This window comes from Sinohyriopsis cumingii, chromosome 2 (assembly GCF_028554795.1).
Source record: "Sinohyriopsis cumingii isolate HCF-2022 chromosome 2, ASM2855479v2, whole genome shotgun sequence".
Taxonomy (NCBI): Eukaryota; Metazoa; Mollusca; class Bivalvia; order Unionida; family Unionidae; genus Sinohyriopsis; species Sinohyriopsis cumingii.
Window position 1 is genome coordinate 162,235,843 of NC_142962.1, and position 24,259 is coordinate 162,260,101.

The 24,259-nt window shown below is 38.0% G+C and overlaps 1 protein-coding gene across 3 annotated transcripts in view; it reads right to left on the bottom strand.

The window, feature by feature from the left end:
- The window catches only part of LOC149806226 (WD repeat and FYVE domain-containing protein 3-like), a 413,256-nt gene that overhangs the window by 310,630 nt on the left and 78,367 nt on the right, over positions 1–24,259 (bottom strand). For all 3 annotated transcript variants that reach the window (XM_089951178.1, XM_089951177.1, XM_089951179.1), the window contains 3 exons: positions 6,219–6,274; positions 4,479–4,625; positions 2,219–2,316 (listed from right to left, as the gene is read on the bottom strand). In XM_089951178.1, the coding sequence (XP_089807304.1) occupies positions 2,219–2,316; positions 4,479–4,625; positions 6,219–6,274 (301 nt within the window). The remainder of the gene's footprint in view (positions 1–2,218; positions 2,317–4,478; positions 4,626–6,218; positions 6,275–24,259) is intronic.

A 24,259-nucleotide genomic window follows, 5' to 3' on the forward strand; every position in this document is an offset into this window, starting at 1 on the left:
CATTGACCCCAAGCATCTGTATAATTTTGACCATGATGTTATTGTTGGCTCTTGAATTACAACTGAACATTGACCCCAAGTGTCTGTGTAATTTTGACAATGATGTTACAGTTGACTCATGAATTACAACTAGACATTGACCCCAAGTGTTATTCTGACCATGATGTTATTGTTGAGGAGAATTCAGACAACTAGGAGAGTGATCAGGCTGATAATGAAAGCTATGGGCCTAACAAATCTGATAAAAGCCAGATTTTCTGACTTTTAGCTCCATCTCAGGATCTACGGATTTATTCAAAAACTGAAGGTGTCTCATATTCTTCAGCAATTAAACAATTTTTAATTTAGCTGCTGTGGTGGCCATATTGGATGTCAGATCTGCAGTATTTTCACTTAGAACCAAGTATACATCATTAGATTTCTTTTGGTGAAAACCCGATGTCAATATGACTATTTAAGGGTAGTAGTGGCAATATTTTCAAGATGGCCATCATGACAGCCATATTCTTTGGCACAATTTTCATTTTAAGAACAACAAAGTATCATAAGAATATTATTGAACACCCCATCTTGATATTGCCACGACCATTAAAAGCTGCCATACTGAGGACCAGACTGCTTCATTTTATTAAAGACCAACTAGACATGATAAGAATGTTTCTGAAGAAAATCCCATGTCAAAATAACTTTCTATTTGAAAGATGACTAGAGATAACAAAATTTTCAAGATGGTCACTAGAGTGTCCACACTGGATATCAGATTGGCAAAATTTTCATTCAGGACAGCTTAAATGGTCTTATACTGAAAACGATAACTATATTTTAAAAATGAATGCCATGGTGGCCAAACTGGATAATAGGTTGGCACCATTTCCATTTAGGACAAAGAACTCTTTTGGTGAAGATACAACATCCAGATGTCAAGGAGAACCAGTGACAAGATTTTCAAGTTGGCCACAAGTTGTCATATTGGAGGTCAAATTGGCACCTTTTTCATTTACGACCAACTAGGCATCACAATACGTCTTCCGGTAAAAACCCAATGTTGATAAGACCATTCATTCCAAAACAGTAGTAAAAACAACTGTAGTGGTTATAATAGATGCTGAAGCGAGTAGTAAAAACTAGCTTTTCAAGATGGCCACTGTGGTGATTATAATAGATGCTGAAGTGAGTAGTAAAAACAAGCTTTTCAAGATGGCCACTGTGGTGGTTATAATAGATGCTGAAGTGAGTAGTAAAAACAAGCTTTTCAAGATGGCCACTGTGGTGGTTATAATAGATGCTGAAGTGAGTAGTAAAAACAAGCTTTTCAAGATGGCCACTGTGGTGGTTATAATAGATGCTGAAGAGAGTAGTAAAAACAAGCTTTTCAAGATGGCCACTGTGGTGGTTATAATAGATGCTGAAGTGAGTAGTAAAAACAAGCTTTTCAAGATGGCTACTGTGGTGGTTATAATAGATGCTGAAGTGAGTAGTAAAAACAAGCTTTTCAAGATGGCCACTGTGGTGGTTATAATAGATGCTGAAGTGAGTAGTAAAAACAAGCTTTTCAAGATGGCCACTGTGGTGGTTATAATAGATGCTGAAGAGAGTAGTAAAAACAAGCTTTTCAAGATGGCCACTGTGGTGATTATAATAGATGCTGAAGTGAGTAGTAAAAACAAGCTTTTCAAGATGGTTACTGTGGTGGTTATAATAGATGCTGAAGTGAGTAGTAAAAACAAGCTTTTCAAGATGGCCTCTGTGGTGGTTATAATAGATGCTGAAGTGGCAGATGATAACTAAAGCCATTTGTTTTTGTTTAGTCAGTGACTGTAAATTTGAATTTTTGATCCCAAATCAACAGACTTCTTTCTTTAACATTGGCCTCTTCAGTTACCTGTGCACATTCAGACCTATCATTCCCCATCAAACACTAGATGGTTAAAGTGGTCTTCATCTAATCAAAAGACAAACTCAGAGGCGCACGCGAATGCATGCACGCACGCATGCATGCACACACACACACACACACATATAGCGAGAGAGAATTCTATGAAGCTTCATGAGTAACAATAGGCCGTGAAACCCACATACACAGAATTCTAAAAAACTTCATGAGAACAAAAGCAATTAAATCCCATACATGCATGCATGCATCCATACATCCATCCAACCATCCATCCATCCATACAATTCTATCATGGTTCAAAAGCAACACGGAAAATTTGCTTACTGTTGTGACTTGATGAGTAGACTAATGCTTATGAGTTCTTTACAAGGAACAAAATTCAGATCAAACACTATGAACTCCAGCAGGTCAAAGAATTTCTCCTGAAGAAAAACAACAACATAATATTAATCAGGAGAAACACTATGTGAGAAGACATTGCAGATGCATTTTTATTTTCATACCAGAAATGTGGAAGGGGCATCAAATGCTACCTATAGCCGTCTGTCAAATTAAAGTATATGTTTAAGTCATTGTGGTGGGGTATTTGTAAAATTGTAAAGATCATGACTTTTCAACGCTTTAAATGTCTCTGGTGTAGTATTCAATATATACTATCATGACTTTTCAACGCTTTAAATGTCTCTGGTGTAGTATTCAATATATGCTATCATGACTTTTCAACGCTTTAAATGTCTCTGGTGTAGTATTCAATATATGCTATCATGACTTTTCAACGCTTTAAATGTCTCTGGTGTAGTATTCAATATATACTATCATGACTTTTCAACGCTTTAAATGTCTCTGGTGTAGTATTCAATATATACTATCATGACTTTTCAACGCTTTAAATGTCTCTGGTGTAGTATTCAATATATACTATCATGACTTTTCAACGCTTTAAATGTCTCTGGTGTAGTATTCAATATATGCTATCATGACTTTTCAACGCTTTAAATGTCTCTGGTGTAGTATTCAATATATACTATCATGACTTTTCAACGCTTTAAATGTCTCTGGTGTAGTATTCAATATATACTATCATGACTTTTCAACACTTTAAATGTCTCTGGTGTAGTATTCAATATATGCTATCATGACTTTTCAACACTTTAAATGTCTCTGGTGTAGTATTCAATATATACTATCATGACTTTTCAACGTTTTAAATGTCTCTGGTGTAGTATTCAATATATGCTATCATGACTTTTCAACGCTTTAAATGTCTCTGGTGTAGTATTCAATATATGCTATCATGACTTTTCAACGCTTTAAATGTCTCTGGTGTAGTATTCAATATATGCTATCATGACTTTTCAACGCTTTAAATGTCTCTGGTGTAGTATTCAATATATACTATCATGACTTTTCAACGCTTTAAATGTCTCTGGTGTAGTATTCAATATATACTATCATGACTTTTCAACGCTTTAAATGTCTCTGGTGTAGTATTCAATATATACTATCATGACTTTTCAACGCTTTAAATGTCTCTGGTGTAGTATTCAATATATACTATCATGACTTTTCAACGCTTTAAATGTCTCTGGTGTAGTATTCAATATATACTATCATGACTTTTCAACGTTTTAAATGTCTCTGGTGTAGTATTCAATATATACTATCATGACTTTTCAACGTTTTAAATGTCTCTGGTGTAGTATTCAATATATGCTATCATGACTTTTCAACACTTTAAATGTCTCTGGTGTAGTATTCAATATATACTATCATGACTTTTCAACGCTTTAAATGTCTCTGGTGTAGTATTCAATATATACTATCATGACTTTTCAACGCTTTAAATGTCTCTGGTGTAGTATTCAATATATACTATCATGACTTTTCAACGCTTTAAATGTCTCTGGTGTAGTATTCAATATATACCGACAGAAAAAGAGGTTCAATATTATTTTACTATACAAGAAAAAAAATCACATATGTACTGAATATGTATTTGGTACAAGAGTTTTTAAATTTAAGTATGTAACTGCTGCATTAACATCACAAAAAAGTATATCATCATCAATTACCAATTTCTTCATCAGCTAAACCTTAAAAATATAATGCATTAAATCATTAAATTCATTTGCAGAGAGAGAGCGAGAATGCTAAGACTGCTCTTGACTGGACACATAAATCTGTACTCATATTTTCACAATATATGTGATTTACCTCCAAAAATTCTATTAACAATACCTTATATTGGATGAAAAGTTTCATATGCAGCTGTTATTAAAAAAAAAAAGAATGTAATCAAATTCTCTAATGAAAACATTCTGTTCATACCCACACCTTTGGTTAATTGTTCTTTTTGCAAGCATATCTGTTTAAAGTATATGCACAAATATTATGGTCCCACTACTGCTGAAGACGGTTTTAGTTACATGTATATTAATATATTTACCTACATGAGTAGTATGAGGAAAAACACTTATGTTTAAGTCATATAATGTGTATAGTATTCAGGTCTACCTTTAAACCAAGCTGGAAAATAAATCTTGAAGTGCCTTGATATTTTCCAGCAATGTTCTGTCACACCTACCTGAATGTCAAGAGCTTTGAGGTGAATTTTCTCAGCAAACTGAGAGAGGGTATGCTGGGGTTCCAGGATGAAGTAGTTGGCATTGTCCTGGTGGTATATACTGCTTATCACATCTAATATGGTATTGCACAGTTGACTAGTTGTTGCCTGCAATATTCACAGCAATATCGTTGGTCCAACACTGAATTATAATTATACAATTTAGTGACTGTAGTCACAAACTAAGTAACAGAAAAAAGCAAAACAAACAAGTTTTGTAAAATTTAACAAACAATTTAATTATCAAGTTATAAATAAAAATGTGAGAGGAACTTATAATATTATGAAGTGAATCCAAACTAATCCTTATAAAGGTCTATGAAAGTCCTAAATGAATGAAAACTTCCTTATAAATTTCAAAACCAGAAATGTACTGGTCCTCCAAGAACCAAGACATTTGTCAAGATGGTGTTCTCCAGAATTCCTCTGAATAATTTATAACTGTTCCAGAACAATATTATAGTCCAAATAATGAGCACTTTTTATTTCCAATGAAGATGTTTCTGAATAATATCTAAGTACAACATAAAATATGTCTGCAGAAATAAAACAGAAATACAAGAAATGTAAATGACTCAGAAACTGGAATGAAACTGATTGATCAGTTATCTCTTTATATACAGCTTCTATTGCAACTGTATTTCTCAATAGACCCCAAGTGACAGAATACACTACTCATTTTGCATTGAACCTGCCCATGCATGTGACCTAACCCATCCAATGGGAAATTACTGAATTCTTCTAGAAACATTGAAACCCATTCAGCCACTGAGAAAATCAGTCAAAGGTGCCATTTAAGTCTTATTATTATGATTATTATTAATAATTGTCAACACATATGTAAGCATCTATTTATAGACCATGTGCATTATCATGCTCTTGACAGATTCAAGTCATGTAGGCAAAACTGAGATATTCTGTACACATTACAGCCATGAACAAAAACTGTAACAATCATGTACCAGGAGTTACAAAAAATATAGATATACATAACGCTATATATTCCCTTTGCATAAGGTCTGATTTTCAGAATTATTCACTGAAATTTTCACACAGTTTTGTGATGGGATAGATAGTTCTGTCAAGGATAAGTAGTTTTTCCAAGCTGCTTCTAGGGCAGTAAAAGTTTTGTTCCAAGTTACTAAAGACAAGTAACACAACAGTAATAACAGTCAAACTGTAAAATCAAGCCTAGCTTTATGATAAATTGAATTACAAGTCTGACGTTCTATTTTTGTGACACCCTGAATTACAAGTTTGATATTCTATTTATGTGACACTTTGAATTACAAGTTTGGTAGTCTAGCTTTGTTACACCTTGTACAAGTCTGATATTCTAGCTTTGTGACACTTTGAATTACAAGTTTGACAGTCTAGCTTTGTGACACCTTGAATTACAAGTTTGACAGTCTAACTTTGTGACACCCTGAAATACAAGTTTGGTAGTCTAGCTTTGTGACACTTTGAATTACAAGTTTGACATTCTATTTTTGTGACACATTGAAATATAAGTTTAGTGTTCTAACAACTAAGCTACCATGACAGAGCCATTGTTTATACAAAACACACCACAGACAAAATGAGTAAAAGGAGAAACCTGTGAAAGAAGATAATCTGCCTAATCACACTGAACTTTTTTGTTATAACATTAAAAGGAAGAGATTCTTTTAAACAGTATGTGTGATCTGGGGGTTCACTTACCTTCAGAAAAACTGACTGGAGAACTTGAAATGCCTGTACATTTCTAACACTGACACCTGGAATATACCATTTAAATATTATTTTTAAAAAATTTCTATTGAGGAATCTTTCAAGAGAAAAAGTCTGGTTCTGCCTACATTTTCACCATAAAAACTTGGAATGTGTCCAAACAACACAAATGCCCTGTCATCCCCTTTATGTATAAATGTGCATATGAAACTGACATAAGTCAGAGTCCCTAATGTGTGAAATATCAATCACAGTGACCTAATTCTGGTTAGGTGGCATTATACTCACCAAGACATCATCCATAACAATGGTTACTCCTGTGAACAATAATGTCTTAGAAATTCACATAAACGCAAATCTTAACCAAGGCCAAAGAAACATGAAATATAAGTTATAACAACTTTTTTTGGTAGAGTCTTGTTAACTTACAAATATGCATCAAAACACAAACCTGCATGCATCTGTGGCCAATAATACCTGCAATCTGATTTAAATACTAAATTTAACCAATGTCAATGCAGCACAAAATATATGTCAACCTGTCCTAATGTCGAGCAACAGAATAGCATGGTACTCACCAAAACAAATCATACAGAATTGCATTGTACTCACCAAACATGTCTTTATACAGAATTGCATTGTACTCACCAGACATGTCTTCATACAGAATTGCATTGTACTCACCAAACATGTCTTCATAGAGAATTGCATTGTACTCACCAAACATGTCTTTATACAGAATAGCATGGTACTCACCAAAACATATCTTCATACAGAATTGCATTGTACTCACCAGACATGTCTTCATACAGAATAGCATGGTACTCAACAAAACTTATCTTCATACAGAATAGCATGGTACTCACCAAACATATCTTCATACAGAACTGCATTGTACTCACCAAACATATCTTCATACAGAATAGCATGGTACTCACCAAACATGTCTTCATACAGAATAGCATGGTACTCACCAAACATATCTTCATACAGAATTGCATTGTACTCACCAAACATATCTTCATACAGAATAGCATGGTACTCAACAAAACAAATATTCATACAGAATAGCATGGTATACACCAAAACATATCTTCATACAGAATTGCATGGTACTCATCAAAACATGATGCAGAATAGCATGGTACTCACCAAAACATATCTTCATACAGAATAGCATGGTACTCACCAAAACATATCTTCATACAGAATTGCATTGTACTCACCAAACATATCTTCATACAGAATAGCATGGTACTCACCAAAACAAATATTCGTACAGAATAGCATGGTACACACCAAAACATATCTTCATACAGAATAGCATGGTACTCACCAAAACACATCTTCATACAGAATAGCACGGTACTCACCAAATCATATGATGCTGAATAGCATGGTACTCACCAAAACAAATCTTCATACAGAATAGCATGGTACTCACCATAACATATGATGCAGAACAGCATGGTACTCACCAAAACAAATCATACAGACTAACATTGTACTTACCATATCTTCATACAGAATAGCATGGTACTCACCATAACATATCTTCAAACAGAATAGCATGGTACTCACCAAAACATATCTTCATACAGAATAGCATGGTACTAACCAAAACATATGATGCAGAACAGCATGGTACTCACCAAAACAAATCATCAGAATAGCATTGTCCTCAACATATCTTCATACAGAATAGCATGTACTCACCATAACATATGATGCAGAATAGCATGGTACTCACCAAAACAAATCATACAGACTAGCATTGTACTCACCATAACATATCTTCATAAAGAACAACATGGTACTCACCAAAACATATGATACAGAACAGAATGTCATTCTCCAAAAAACAAATCATACAGAATAGCATGGTACTCTCCAAAACACATCATACAGAATAGAATGGCATTCTACAAAAATCATCTTCATACAGAATAGCATGGTCAATGTACTAATCAAAACACGTCTATAGATTTGCATGGTAACAACCAAAATATTACATAAAGAACTGCATAGTACTCACCAAAACATATCTACATTATAGAGCTATATGACAATGAAATGTTTTGGTTCAGAAACTGACCTAAATGTAAAAAGTGTAACCATGGTTACTGGATTAACAGTCAGACAGACATGGGTAACAACATATACCACTTCCACATTTGTGGCAGGGCATTCAGAAAGTGTAATCACAACACATAAAAACTTCACATTTACGGCAGGGCATTCAAAAAGTTAAATTACAACACAAATAAACTTCACATTTGTGGCAGGGTATTCAAAAAGTGTAATTACAACACAAATAAACTTCACATTTGTAGCAGGGCATTCAAAAAGTGTAATTACAAAATGAATGAACTTCACCCTTGTGGCGGGGCATTCAAAAAGTGTAATTACAACATGAATGAACTTCACATTTGTGTTTATAAAAGCTATATGTAGGGCATATATAGAAAATCTGTTATGTAGGGTATGTATAGAAAATCTATATGTAGGGCATGTATAGAAAATCTATATCTAGGGTATGTACTGAAAAGCTCTATCTAAGGCATGTAAAGAAAAGCTATATGTAGGGCATGTATAGAAAAGCTTTATGTAGGGCATGTATAGAAAAGCTATATCTATGGCATGTATAGAAAATCTATATGTAGGGCATGTATAGAAAATCTATATCTAGGGCATGTAAAGAAAAGCTATATGTAGGGCATGTAAAGAAAAGCTATATCTAGGGCATGTATAGAAAATCTATATCTAGGGCATGTAAAGAAAAGCTATATGTAGGGCATGTAAAGAAAAGCTATATCTAGGGCATGTATAGAAAAGCTATATCTAGGGCATGTATAGAAAATCTATATCTAGGAGGGCATGTAAAGAAAAGCTATATGTTGGGCATGTAAAGAAAAGCTATATCTAGGGCATGTATAGAAAAGCTATATCTAGGGCATGTATAGAAAATCTATATCTAGGGCGCATAAAGAAAAGCTATATGTAGGGCGTGTAAAGAAAAGCTATATCTAGGGCATGTATAGAAAAGCTATATCTAGGGCATGTATAGAAAATCTACATGTAGGGCATGAATAGAAAATCTATATATAGGGCATGTAAAGAAAAGCTATATCTAGGGCATGTAAAGAAAAGGTATATCAAAGGCATGTGTGTGTGTGTGTGTGTGCGCGCGTGTGGTTTGGATTTTTAACGTTGCTTTGATAATTTTTCAGTCATATTGCTATGAGGTCTGCAGTGTGACAGTTTATAGTAATATAGCACTGGGGCATCATGCCGCAGACATGTAGCACGATGTCCCACCCAGTCACATTATCCTGACACCAGGCCAACCAGTCCTAACACTAACCTCTTAATGCTGAGCACCAAGCGAGGCAGCTGTTAGTACCATTTTTGTAAGTCTTTGGTATGACTCAGCCAGTGATTGAACCCACAAGGTTAGTGTTAGGACTCGTCTTCTGCAAAGACCATGCCACTAGTCAGCCTCAAGATTAAATTCCAAGATTTGATTCAAGCAAAAGTCCTTGGGTTAATCAATATTTGGGTAGAGTGCCATTACAGTTCCTAGTGGGTAGAGTGGAATAGCACCCCTGCAAATATTCATCTTCAACCTGTCGCTGTGATGTACTGGCAAGACAGTAATGATATCAAAGAATATGTCTGTTTTCTTTATATCTTTACAATAGGAAATGAAAGTCTTCAACACCTGTCAACACGCTCACCAAAAGTAAAACCTACAGTCCGTTTTTTTTCACATGTTCAGTGATTGCTTGTTTTTCTCTCCAATCACTCTAATGCAACACAGATATCTTTTTAGAATATAACACCTTTCCTGCTCATGAGAAGAGTGACTGAGGGTCCTTCATAACCTGACAAAAAGGTTATCTGTGTGAAGTCGGTTGTAACAAATACCACTGCAGTACCCAATGAATGCAGTACTTATTATGGCTGTTGCTTTGACAGCAAAAGCGCAATTACCCCTAGCTGACCACCAGATGCAAGGTGTGCCAATTACTGATATCTGGATTGTCAGGTAACCCCAATGATTTTATTTCCTAGACCTTGTCTGTTTGATGACCCATGACTTTATGTTTGCCTTAGTGACAGAGTTCTAACTGCAAAAGCTTAAGATGCTAAGAGTGGCTGACATTTAGACTCTCACACCAGATGGTACATTGAGTACATACTTAGATGCAAAACTGGATGAAAGGCTGTTATGTATGAAATTTCTGCTAATGGCACTGCTGTTAATGTCATGGTTCCCATGCTTTTCTAAAGATAAATTTCCAGGTCATTTCCAGGGTTTTCCCAGAATGAAATTACTTTTTTCAAGGTTCACATATGACCATTACTGAATGGAATTACAGAACATTTTAGATTAGAAAACATGCATTTTCTGAATCTAAATATGTTTCTCTTTTAAGACTCTCCAAAAACATCTAGGTCAGTAATGATCATGTACAAAACCACAAAATGTATCACACGAAACAAGCATGATTATGATCCAATAAACTGGCATGTAAAGTCATTTCAATGTACAGATACAAAATTCTACTTTATTTTGCTGCATTATGTTGCTAAGTGGGGACAAAAAAATGAACATAAGTTTTGTTTCCTTTCAAAACCTTTAATTCTAAAGAATTATATATATATATATATATATATATATATATATATATATATATATGCATCTCATAGAAAGTAACATTTCCTATTACAGTATAAAAAAACATAATAATAAATGCAAATAATCAGAATCTTGTCTTGTAACAAAAAGAGTTTAACGCTGAATTTATCTGACCAGTCCTAACGCTAACCTCTTAATGCTGAGTGCCAAGCAAGACAGCTGTTAATACCATTTTTGTAAGTCTTTGGTATGAATCGGCCGGGGATATTATAATCGTAATGTCATTAATCCGCTGACAGAAAAGACGAAATTATGGCTTAGATGAAACCTGACCCAGTACTCACCATTTACATTACTAGTCACATGACTTCACAAATCTTAAATGACGACACCGAAAGTTCAATAGTCACGTGATATCAACAACAAACTCCTTTATAATGTTGTTGTACAAAATTAAATTATATTAAATGAATGTCAGGTACTTTTTTGTAATAACCAGCAATCTGGCCAGTCGGATTTGTCAAGCAGAGAGCACATGTCAACATGGTCATCATGTGATACAACAAAACACCAGAAGTTGTTCTTGGAATATATAAATATGGAGAATTTTGTGTACTTTCATTTTTGTATTTTTATTGCAACCAGTACACGGCTTTCATCTAATATTTTTTAATTTTGTTTCTCTACCACAGTTGAAAATGTGGGTTGTTAGATTTGTGTACTCATGCGACTAGCAAAGCAAATTATGAGTACCAGGTCACATTTCACCAACGACATAGTTTTATCTTGGCCTGCAGCAGATTAAAGACATAATGATTTTAATACTCACTATTTCTGAGAAAATAAGTAATTTTCATATCGATTTCATGGATGTATCACTAAAAACGTTTAAAGTTTGCTATTCCATCCGGTAAGCGGTTATGCTTTGCCACCACCATGTTGGCCTCTTGTGATGCTAGACTGGTTTGCATACCTTGCATGTAAGGAAAGATATGGATATTGAGCTGACTTTGAAAATAAAAGTCTACTAGATGAATCTAATCCACTGAGTGTTTGGATTGACTCAGCATATATGTTTATTGCAAGCAACCAAATGATCCATACTGCATGCTCTGAATAGATAGAACTCAATAAATTTAACTCGAGATTAGTTTAGCTATGAGTCAATTATGTGATTGTTTTGGGCATCAAGTGGTGGCAGAAAATTCCCGGGTTTTTCCCAACTTTCACCAATATTAGCAAAATTCAAGGACTTTTCACAGTCGGGAAAATTTTTTCATTTCTCCTGACTTTTTCCCAATAGCGTGGGAACCCTGTAATGTTCATCTGAACAATCATATTAATGCAGATCTTAATCATGGCCCATGATAAAATAAACCATGTTTTTACTGCAAAGGGCAAACCCACCAGTGCATTATGTATCCCAGAAAACAAGCCTTTAAGAAGGCAACAGTCATGCTAGCACTTCCTACCTTGAGGCCAAGAGGTTTAACTTGTAGGAGCTAGGGTACACTGTTCTTTCTATCCACAATGTTCTTGTGGAGCTTATCTGGCTGAGGTGACATAAAGTCATAGGATGCTGATAAATGCTGGTGGATTGGCTGCCATGTGCATATTAGCACTTTAAAACTTATACTAGCCTTCAAATCCGAGAAAGGGGGTCAATTCAATTCAATTCAATTAGAGTCAGTAAGCATGCATGATGTACCATGATGTACTTACTATGGAGTCAACCCAGAAACAGGCACCTGCATTACTACGACAAAAGTGTCCAGGCTATCATACCCAATGGAGACTGCAACACCAACAGTGTAAATGCTTGGTGTCAGGCTCACAACAAAATCTGGTGTTGCCAAGTGCATCCAAAATGTTGTACCATATGGGGTTGTATGAGATCTCTCATGGGTACAGGGGCCTCCTATTTCTACTGCCACTGGCCCAATTAAATGTTGTACAGAATAAAATTCACCTTGTCAGAATTAGTGAAGGATGGTATAAACACATGTACTTTACTTAAATAGTAATGCAAAACATCTTTAACTATAGCAATGCCGAGTGAGCACAAATCCATGACTTGTTGCTCAATCTTGACGTTTATGTTCCGGAGGGCATCTTCTTCATCAATATGGTGGATTAGGATAAGAGCAAGCAGGATGTGGCTGCAAACCACTGCAATTGCACAAGTCGATTTGCCAGAACCTATGCCTCCATTGAGTCAGAAAAGGTTGTGCATTGTCAGTGAATTGTTGGTCCTAGAAGCTGTTAGGTCTTGCACTTCAGTTCTGTCCTTTGCCCAGGTCCAATATTCAGGCATGGACACATAGGCTGCACTGTCATGAGGGGTCAAGGGCCTATCATAATTAATATGCCACCATGCCACAACCCCCCCCCATGCCACATGCCGCCAAACATCTGCCCACTGTCATGGACACTGCATACTAGGGTAGCATATTCATAGCAGATGGGATCTTCATTTGCAAAGGCTGAAATCCCATCTAATCAGGCCTGGCATTTCAGCTTGATGTAAAGTAACTTGCAACTATAGGCTCCATGGAAAATGGCTGAAACATACCAATTAGGTTATTGCTCACATACCCAAGGAAAGACACCAAGAGGTGCATCTACTGCAGCTGTAAGCCATCATAGCACATTGTAAAATGACCGGGGGGCCGGGGAGCCTTGTCAAAACCAATCAGAGAGAAGTATTTGTGATGTATTCTCAAGGTAGTCAAGCTCATCTCAGTCAGTAACCAGTGCCTGCATCTGCAAACATCCATGTTCCTTGTCCTCTGGCAGCTTGACTTCAGCCTGTTTCTCGCAGTTGTTTATGGCCTCTGTCACCTCAAAGTGTGCAAGCACACTGGCTTCAACTATAAACTGAACAGAACAATGGCAGCTGTCATTTTCTCCAAGATAGCTGAAGTGTTGTCCAATCATTTCAACAATTTCTGAGTGCCAACCAGACAGCTAAAGTGTTGCCCAATCGATTCTATAATAACTGAGTGCAAGCCAGACAGCCAAAAGTGTTGTCCAATCGATTCAATAATTACTGAGTGCCAGCCAGATGCAAAACACCAAGAGGGCAGCTAGGCAAATTCCATGAGGTTCTGGGTCAGCACCTGGGTCATCCTGATATGTGTCAAAACTGTTCAAGGTATGGGACGCATTCTCCAATGCCCAAGAAGCTACCAGGAATCAGGATACCATATCAAGACACCATTTCCAACACCCTTGTATGAGTCAGGGCTGTTCCAACAGGCTGCCATGTCTGAACTCTAAATGTGGGGTTGGGCTTCCAGCCGTTACACTCCTAAATAATACTAGAGCCAGTGGAAGCCTCCCTGAACCATAAAGCCACTAACCCCTCAGATGGGAACACAAATTTGAGTACTGAATGCAGGCAAGGATTCTGAAGCATCAGCCATCATTCAGCACAAACTGCCACACAAGCTTCCACATTCATCATTCCCAGGGCAACCAAGCAGAAAATATTGATGCACATCCAGTGCATTGTTGCTAAAGGTCAAGTGACAGTCTTTATATAAAGGATTAGTTAAACAATTATACATTTCTGTTTTAATATTAGTCTATGGAATCACTTTTAGTTGAGTTCAGTTATAATTTGAAGGGAATTATTTTTTTAAATTTTTCATTGAATTACAATATGCTTATTGACTTTTTGGACTAATTCTATTTTGGGATTATTGAGAACTCACTCATAGGCATTCTGGATTATATCATTGTGATAAATCAAGACGACTTTTAGTAAATTAACACATTGAAGATAATTGGAATTCATTTGGAACATTCCATACTTCTGGTCTGGTGACAGAACATTTGCGATTACTTGGGATTTAATTCATAATACTTAAGTTTCCTCTTAAATCTACACATTGCAACTTAGAGAATCAAATTCTTTGCTGAATTTTACTGAACTTGTTGGCTTTGTTTCCTTCTCTTACATAGTTGAAGACATAGTCGCAGCAGTATACATCCCTCAATAGGGTGTTGAATATCAGGCAACTGCTTGAACCTGGTAACCCAGTATATTGTAATGTTGTCAAACTCTTCCTTGGTGTCCCAAAGATGACAATACCAATTATGGTCTAGATTCTTGGCAACAGTGTGTAGTGCTACCTTCAAAAGATCAAACAGGACTTGGAAGCTATCATCATTGTCCACCCCTAGCTAAGTAGGGGTACTAATATTAGTACTATATCCACCCCTAACTAAGTAGGGGTACTAATATTAGTACTATGTCCACCCCTAACTAAGTAGGGGTACTAATATTAGTACTATGTCCACCCCTAACTAAGTAGGGGTACTAATATTAGTACTATGCCCACCTATAACTAAGTAGGAGTACTAATATTAGTACTATGTCCACCTATAACTAAGTAGGAGCACTAATGTTTTAATATTAGTACTATATCCACCCCTAACTAAGTAGGAGTACTAATATTAGTTATATATCCACCCCTAACTAAGTAGTGGTACTAATATTAGTACTATGTCCACCCCTAACTAAGTAGGAGTACTTATGTTTTAATATTTGTACTATGTCCACCTCTAGCTAAGTAGGAGTACTAATATTAGTACTATGTCCACCCCTAACTAAGTAGGAGTACTAATGTTTTAATATTTGTACAATGTCCACCTCTAGCTAAGTAGGGGTACTAATATTAGTACTATGTCCACCCCTAACTAAGTAGGAGTACTTATGTTTTAATATTTGTACTATGTCCACCTCTAGCTAAGTAGGAGTACTAATATTAGTACTATGTCCACCCCTAGCTAAGTAGGGGTACTAATATTAGTACTATGTCCACCCCTAACTAAGTAGGAGTACTAATGTTTTAATATTTGTACAATGTCCACCTCTAGCTAAGTAGTGGTACTAATATTAGTACTATGTCCACCCCTAACTAAGTAGGAGTACTAATGTTTTAATATTTGTACTATGTCCACCTCTAGCTAAGTAGTGGTACTAATATTAGTACTATGTCCACCCCTAACTAAGTAGGAGTACTAATGTTTTAATATTAGTACTATATCCACCCCTAACTAAGTAGGAGTACTAATATTAGTAAGATGTCCACCCTTGCAAGCTGGATTTTACTGGGTGAAAGTCACATGCTTCCAGTGACTCTAGAGTGGCAGCTGATAGTACAAGGTAGTTAATGCATCAATTATACACTGGTCAACAGTGAAATCATTACTGACTTGAAAAGGCCCTAATCTGTAGTATTTTGGTGTGCCGAACACGAATATAACCGTGAAAAATTTGTATTGGCTCTCGTTTTGAAGATATTCATATACCTCATTTTCTATGTTTCACTGTGTAAATTTCTCCAGTAGGACTGCAGCAACATCCGGAATAATGATGTAACATTGCATAATACCATCATGCTCACATCATCCACAGTTGATTGCATCATTTTCTGATGCAATGCAATACTAATGCCATGCGGCTGCTGAAGTAAGTTGACGTCAGCAGTGTACTATACATGTGTAGGCCTATTATACTAATGCCAGGCGGCTGCTGAAGCTGACGTAAGCAGTGTACTATATAAAGCCCAATCAGATAGGTTCAGCATTTAAAATATTTTAGACGTTGTGCGAGACAGTTCAAGCTACTGTTACATAAAACTTATTATTTTATCCATTTACGTACAATAAAGAACAGTAATGCCTCGAAAGTGTGTTAATACCGCGGACAATTTTTGCTATATTTGTGGGGAAGTGACATTTGCCAACCAGAAGAAAAGTATCAATTCTCAAGTGAAGAAGGCATATCATCTTTACTTCGGATGCAAGGTTGGTGACCAAGACAAGCCTTGGGCTCCGCATATATGCTGTGCTACATGTACAACACAGCTTTCACAGTGGTTGAATTGCAAAAGGTCATCAATGCCGTTTGCAGTCCCAATGGTGTGGAGAGAGCCAAGCAACCACCTAAATGACTGTTACTTCTGCTTGGTTCCTCCTCTTTCCGGCGGAATAACGAAGCGAAAGAAGTCGAGAATAGTCTACCCAAACATTCCGTCTGCATTGAGACCAGTTCCACATGGTGAGGGACTTCCTATTCCAGAACCTCCAGCAGAATATTCTCTTGATTCATCTGACGAAGACAAAGGTGAGTCGACCTGTTCTTCTCCTGGTCCATCAGCATGCAGTGATCCAGATTTTCACTGTGGTGCATCATCAACCCCACACAGAATAACACAGGAAGAACTAAATGACCTGATTCGTGATTTGGACTTATCAAAGAACAAGGCAGAATTGCTAGGATCAAGACTCCAACAATGGAATCTTCTAGAAGAAGATGTCACAATTACTGCATATCGAAAGCGCCACCAGCAATTGGAGCCTTTCTTCAGAAAGGAAAGTAATCTGATATTCTGTTCCGATATTGAGGGCCTCATGAATGCTTTAAAAATCACTCATGACCCACAAGAATGGAGACTATTTGTGGACTCTTCGAAACTGAGTCTCAAGGCTGTGCTTTTGCACAATGGAAACATTCTTCCATCTATTCCAGTAGCGTATGCTGTCCACATGAAAGAGACATACGATAACTTAAGGCAGCTACTGAATTCCATTGAGTATAACAAGTACAGCTGGCACCTCTGTGGTGATTTGAAGGTAGTTGCCCTTTTAATGGGACTGCAGCAAGGATATACAAAATACATGTGTTTCTTATGCGAGTGGGATAGCCGAGCAAGGGAAATGCACTACATGAGGAAGGAATTGACTCACAGGCAGAATGTAGCCATTGGAGAGAAGAATATCCAACACCCAGCTCTGGTTGAGGCTCAGAAAATCTTGCTACCACCCCTTCGCATCAAACTAGGTTTGATGAAGAACTTCGTGAAAGCCATTGACCGGACTTTGCCAGCATTCCGATACCTGCATGAAAAATTCCCTCGACTCAGCGAAGCAAAGATTAAAGAGGGAGTTTTTGTGGGTCCTCAGATTCGAGAGCTTTTCAAAGATGACCGGTTCAACAACTTGCTGGAAGGTGACGCGAAACAAGCATGGAATGCTTTTCGCCTAGTTTCTACAAACTTCCTCGGAAATGTTAGGGCAGAAAACTATAAGGAACTAGTAGAAGACATGTTGATGAAGTATAAGAAACTTGGCTGCAATATGTCTCTAAAGATTCACTTCCTTCATTCCCATTTGGATTTCTTTCCTAGCAACTGTGGTATTGTTAGTGATGAACACGGCGAACGTTTTCATCAAGATATCGCAACAATGGAACAAAGATACCAGGGAAAATGGTCCACTACAATGCTGGCTGACTACTGCTGGACACTCCTCAGAGATGCTCCCGAACAGCTGTACAAGAGACAGGCGAAGAAATCTAAGATGTAGTCAATGACTTGATTTTTTATAGGTAGGCTATTACAGTTGACCTTTTACTATTGGAATGCATTTCGTTATGTAAACATTAATTTCTTGCAGATTACAAAAAAACTAGAGCCAATTTTGCAATTTGACTGTCATATTCGTGTTCAGCACATAAAAATTGATAAGAATTGACTAATTTTATTTCAGTAACATGACTTTTGTAAAAATTTGTTGTCCAGTGTTACCTTAACTCACAACAGATGGGACCCTAATATGAAAAGTACACAGCATGCAGTGTACTTGTCTAATTCTTAATTAGAATATATAATGTAGAGAATATTAATATGGAAAGTTTACTGCTGAATATACCTATTTATTCCTACATCCAACTGCACTAGGCTGAAAGGGCCGTCTGAGTAGGCTAGGATGCATACTGCATGGAAAAATCTGTGGTTACAAATACTTAACCCATGACACTAGGCAGAAAGGGCCATCTGAGTAGGCTAGGATGCATACTGCATGGAAGAATCTGTGGTCAAAAATCCATAACCCATGACACTAGGCAGAAAGGGCCATCTGAGTAGGCTAGGATGCATACTGCATGGAAGAATCTGTGGTCAAAAATCCATAACCCATGTCACTAGGCAGAAAGGGCCATCTGAGTAGGCTAGGATGCATATTGCATGGAAGAATCTGTGGTCAAAAATCCATAACCCATGTCACTAGGCAGAAAGGGCCGTCTGAGTAGGCTAGGATGCATACTGCATGGAAGAATCTGTGGTCAAAAATCCATAACCCATGACACTAGGCAGAAAGGGCCATATGAGTAGGCTAGGATGCATACTGCATGGAAGAATCTGTGGTAAAAAATCCATAACCCATGTCACTAGGCAGAAAGGGCCATCTGAGTAGGCTAGGACGCATATTGCATGGAAGAATCTGTGGTCGAAAATCCATAACCCATGACACTAGGCAGAAAGGGCCATCTGAGTAGGCTAGGATGCATATTGCATGTAAGAATCTGTGGTCAAAAATCCATAACCCATGACACTAGGCAGAAAGGGCCATCTGAGTAGGCTAGGATGCATATTGCATGGAAGAATCTGTGGTCAAAAATCCATAACCCATGTCACTAGGCAGAAAGGGCCATCTGAGTAGGCTAGGATGCATATTGCATGGAAGAATCTGTGGTCAAAAATCCATAACCCATGTCAATAAAGAATACAATGTACATCACAGTGATTTGTTTTTGTACAGGCATAGTACGTATGGATCCAGTTATCAAGTGTCACGATTCAAACATAAACACTACCCAATACATGACACAAAATTTAACTAAAGTCAGTGATGCATAAAATAACTTCTGTAATGAGGGAGTGGTGTTCATAAAGTCAGTGATGCATAAAATAACTTCTATAATGTGGGAGTGGTGTTCATAAAATCAGTGATGCATAAAATAACTTCTGTAATGAGGGAGTGGTGCTCATAAAGTCAGTGATGCATAAAATAACTTCTGTAACGTGGGAGTGGTGTTCATAAAGTCAGTGATACATAAAATAACCTCTGTAATGTGTGAGTGGTGCTCATAAAGTCAGTGATGCATAAAGCAGCAGGGGGGGCGAATCGGACATTTTGTCCAATCGTCATTTGGTTTAATTAATACTTTCTGCACTCAGCGGATCCGGTGTCGTCAGCGCCCGGTAAAAAAAAAACGACATCGTCGTCGGGGGGGTCGTCCAATCGTCATTTGGTTTAATTAATACTTTCTGCGCGCCGATCCCAGCGTCGTCAGCGTCCGGTAAAAAAGCGCGACGACCGCGTCGATGTCATTACCCCCCCTGCTGCTAAGGGGCTATTTACAATGAAAATTATTTACAACTAACCGAATATTTGGTCAAGTCCGATACGATATCGTGTCCGAGGATCATGTAAATTTATCGTTACAAATCCATGTGGGGTCGACTGAGCATGACTAAAAAAGTTTCGAAAACCATTAAAGTCCATGTCACCGCCGCACCATGTCTGCCAAATATTTCGTAGTGTGTGTGTATCAACGCCGTTGAATACAGCAAGAATATTACAGTTGTCTCTGATTACTTTTGGAATCTGAGTGCATCGTTGAGTGACATATATCACGTCGGTGTTTTTATGCCTGCCTCTGGAAAATATCCTAGCTGGGTTTTTTTGATTGTCTAACATAACATCATCGTACACGACTAGATTGTTAACGTCGCCATCAATATCATCAATACCTGGTGCATCATTGATATCTGTAATAAACTTAATAACATTTTTTTCAGCGATCGCTGATGCATTCTCGTTAAAATCTTTCAACACCTCGTAGCATCATTGATCATCCACGCTAGGGGCGATTAAATACAACTTATCCCACTTCATCCATCTCATTATTAAACTGAGTAACAATTGCGTCTTGCCGGATCCAGATGGTCCGATGATAATCATCCAGATCGAGTTTGGTAACGCTGCAACATGCTTAACTGGTTCTCTTGTTTTAGTCGCCGAAAAATCAATTATATTCATATCTCTATACATAAATTATGGATTTATATTGTGTGAAGTGTAGAGTGCGTACTGGCACAAATGATATGACAACCGTTACAAGAAGAAATAACAGATCGGCACTTACTGGTAAGTGTGCACGATGCAGTACAAAGAAATTTAGATTTATTTCTATTAGACCCGGGGATGCTTTAAAAAAAAGCGAGGAGGTGATATTGCAGCCAAGTTATCAAAACTCCCCGGAACACCGTGGGCAAAGTATCCAGGAGAAAAGCACCTCCCAGGATATAGCTACTGTGGCCCCGGAACACGATTAGATATCAGACTCGATGATCAAAATCAGCCCAAACCCGGTGAGTATCCAATAAATGCTATCGATAAGGCGTGTCATGCTCATGATGTTGCTTACTACAAAAGTAGCGATCTGCAACAGCGTCATATCGCGGATGTAAAATTAATTCACGCGTTAAATGCTATTCCTGATAAATCATTCAAAGAAAAATTGGCTTCATGGTTGGTAAAATCGGCTATGAAAGGTAAATTAATGATTGGAAGCGGAGCTTCTCGCGCTGGTAATTGAAAACGCTGGCGTTTATAATAACAACATGGAATCCATCTATTATTCTCCGAGAGGATACTGGAAGGGGAAGGCCGCAATTGGTAAACTCGCAAGCGCTGCAAAGGTAACAAAGGCCACTGCGGCTAATTGGTTATCCAAACAGGCTATATGGCAAATTTATCTACCACCGCCTAAACAAATCAACTTTTCGCGCTTTGATGTCAGCGTACCTAATGAAGTTCATCAGACTGATATACTATTTCTGCCGCATGACAACGGTTACAAATACGCGCTAACCGTAGTTGATGTTGCGAGTCGATACAAACAAGCGGAGCCGTTAAAAACAAAGTCAGCAACTGAAGTAGCCGATGCGTTTGAGCGGATTTACCGAAGGGGTCCTCTGCGCTGGCCAAATCTATTACAAGTTGATCCTGGCAATGAATTTCGCGGCGCTGTTTTATCAACGCTGAAACATCATAGCGTCGCGATACGACGAGGTTATACTGCGCTACATCGTGATCAGGCAATTGTTGAACGATTCAATCGGACTCTTGCTGAACGGTTATTTGGATATCAATACGTGAAAGAATTCATCCAGGAAAAACGATCTCGTGAATGGGTTAAAAGATTACCAGGCGTAATTGCAGCGTTAAATAACGAGATTACCCGAGCAATCAACATGGAGCCCAGCGACGCGATTAAAAAAAAGTATATACCCGGAAGATCAAAAATAGATAGCGTTTCCAAGCCGATTCTCGACGATGTCACTGTTAGATATCTGTATGAACCAGGAGAGCTTGAAGGCGGTAAAAAAAGAGCTACTGATCCTATTTGGAGTGTTACCACACATAACATATCAACGATAACACGATCAACTGGTAGACCACCGATCTATAGACTGGATTCAACTGCCCCACAGCGGGGGTTTACACACGAGCAACTACAAGTGATACCTGACGATACTCAATTGCCCCCGCGTGGTCTTAACTAGCGCCGTTGCGTCTATTGCACTCAAGACAGGTCAACCTCACATTGTTTTTGACATGACCGAGACTGTTATCGATCCTGTCCACGGTAAATTGGCGAGCGTCTTTATCCGAATAACGCCAGAGCATTACACAATTGCAACTCGTGCAGTGATTATTCTGTTGTTGTCGTAACGCAATTATTAATTCGGCATCAATATCAAAACGCCGCTGTTTTTTTTATCCTGTTGGCGGTAACCCGAGAGTTTTCTATCAATGACGCTTGCATCGATGATGTCATCGTTGTCACTGGCTTCGTCAATAACAATTCTTCGAAGCTGATTTATCCTCCGTACTCGGGACACTGCAAGATAGACTAGATTTGACCATTCGATGCGATTATCAACCATCCAAACAATTGTGTCCGTGATGGTTAATCCCTGCGAGGAATGTATTGTCGTTGCGTATCCTAGCGTCCACGGGGATTTATCAGCACGTAGCGCGCCCTCGACGACGCTGATATCAACGAGCACAATATCATTCAGCACAAGAATTTGTTTTTTGTCCCTGACGCTGTCGGGCCCGGGATTTCAACTTCAATGTTCTGCCGCCGTGTGTCCGCGGGTCTATAACATAACGGCACTGGGTGCGTTGGAAACCTTTCCTTATGCAACGTAAACAACTTTTGCTTTAGTGTGTCTCTGACTATCTTTCTACTCGCTACAATCAAATCGTTTGGTCTCCATGTTTCCCAGAATTCATTTAACGGCGTTTCCGGAATCACCTCGCGGATTATTTCACATTGAACTCTATCCGGCTGTAATCTGATTAATTTTTTAACCTCGCGCAGTTGTTCATCAAGTGCTCGGTAATCAGTATCGGTTTCTTCATAATAGTCCACAAAACCCTTTAACCAATCATGTGGACCCTCGCCGACAAATGGTGGTGGTTGGCCACGATCTCCACACATTATCACCGCTGTATTCGCGCGCAGCAACCACTCAAGAAACATTTGTAAAACATCTAACGAAACAGTACATATCTCATCCCAGATGATAACCTCAGGAATAAATTTTTCCCCCATTCGATCAGGAGTCCACTCACCACCGCTGTATCGAAAAAAGCTGTGATAAGTAACGGCGTCAACATTTCGTTGTTTTATCTCTCGCGCTAGTCTATGGGTCGGTGTAAGCACGATTATACTTGCCCGCGTTTGAAATAATTCAATTGCCCGAGTCGTCTTTCCTGACCCGCCACAGCCGCTTAAATAAACTGTTTTATATCTACAAATTGGATCAGAACACGGTGGTGCATTAGACCATTCTGATAGATTATCACCGCGTAAGTAATTATTTTCAACGGTGACATCTGCTGACGGGGAATAATCGCGTCGTATTTCATTTTTAATTCTCCATATACCCCAACTCTCGTCCGGACTAGTAAACTCGGCTATGTTTCCCTTATACTTTACGTCTATGTAAAATGAATCAATCGCAACTCTAACCGCGGTGTCGGGAAATCTATTTATCATCGAGAATAAATTGATAGCGGCGTAACCCAGCATAGACGCCCTCAAATGTGGATATGCCGGGCTGTCTCCATCGCTGTAGGTAACAACTGTACCCAACCTTGTTCCATTGGACAAGAAAGCTGTTTTGCAGTTCACGTATCTATTTTTTGCCACTGCGTCCTTGATTACGAAATCATATTCTGCGTCATCTATAATCAGCCGTGAGCAATATCGTTTGTAGTCGCAGTTTTTTCCACCTTGTGTGAACTTACCAATTATTCTTCTACCGAGATCTTTTGCCTCGCGGTTTCGTTGGTTGAATATCTTTTTGGACCATTCGATGATATATTCCTCGTCGGCATCAATGTGTTTTCTGGACTCGTCAATTATGCTATCTAGACGCTCCGGTTCTGGTAACCAGACTTCAGTCTGCGCCCAGTATGATATTATTGCGTCACTGACAATCAACGATACAAGCATGCT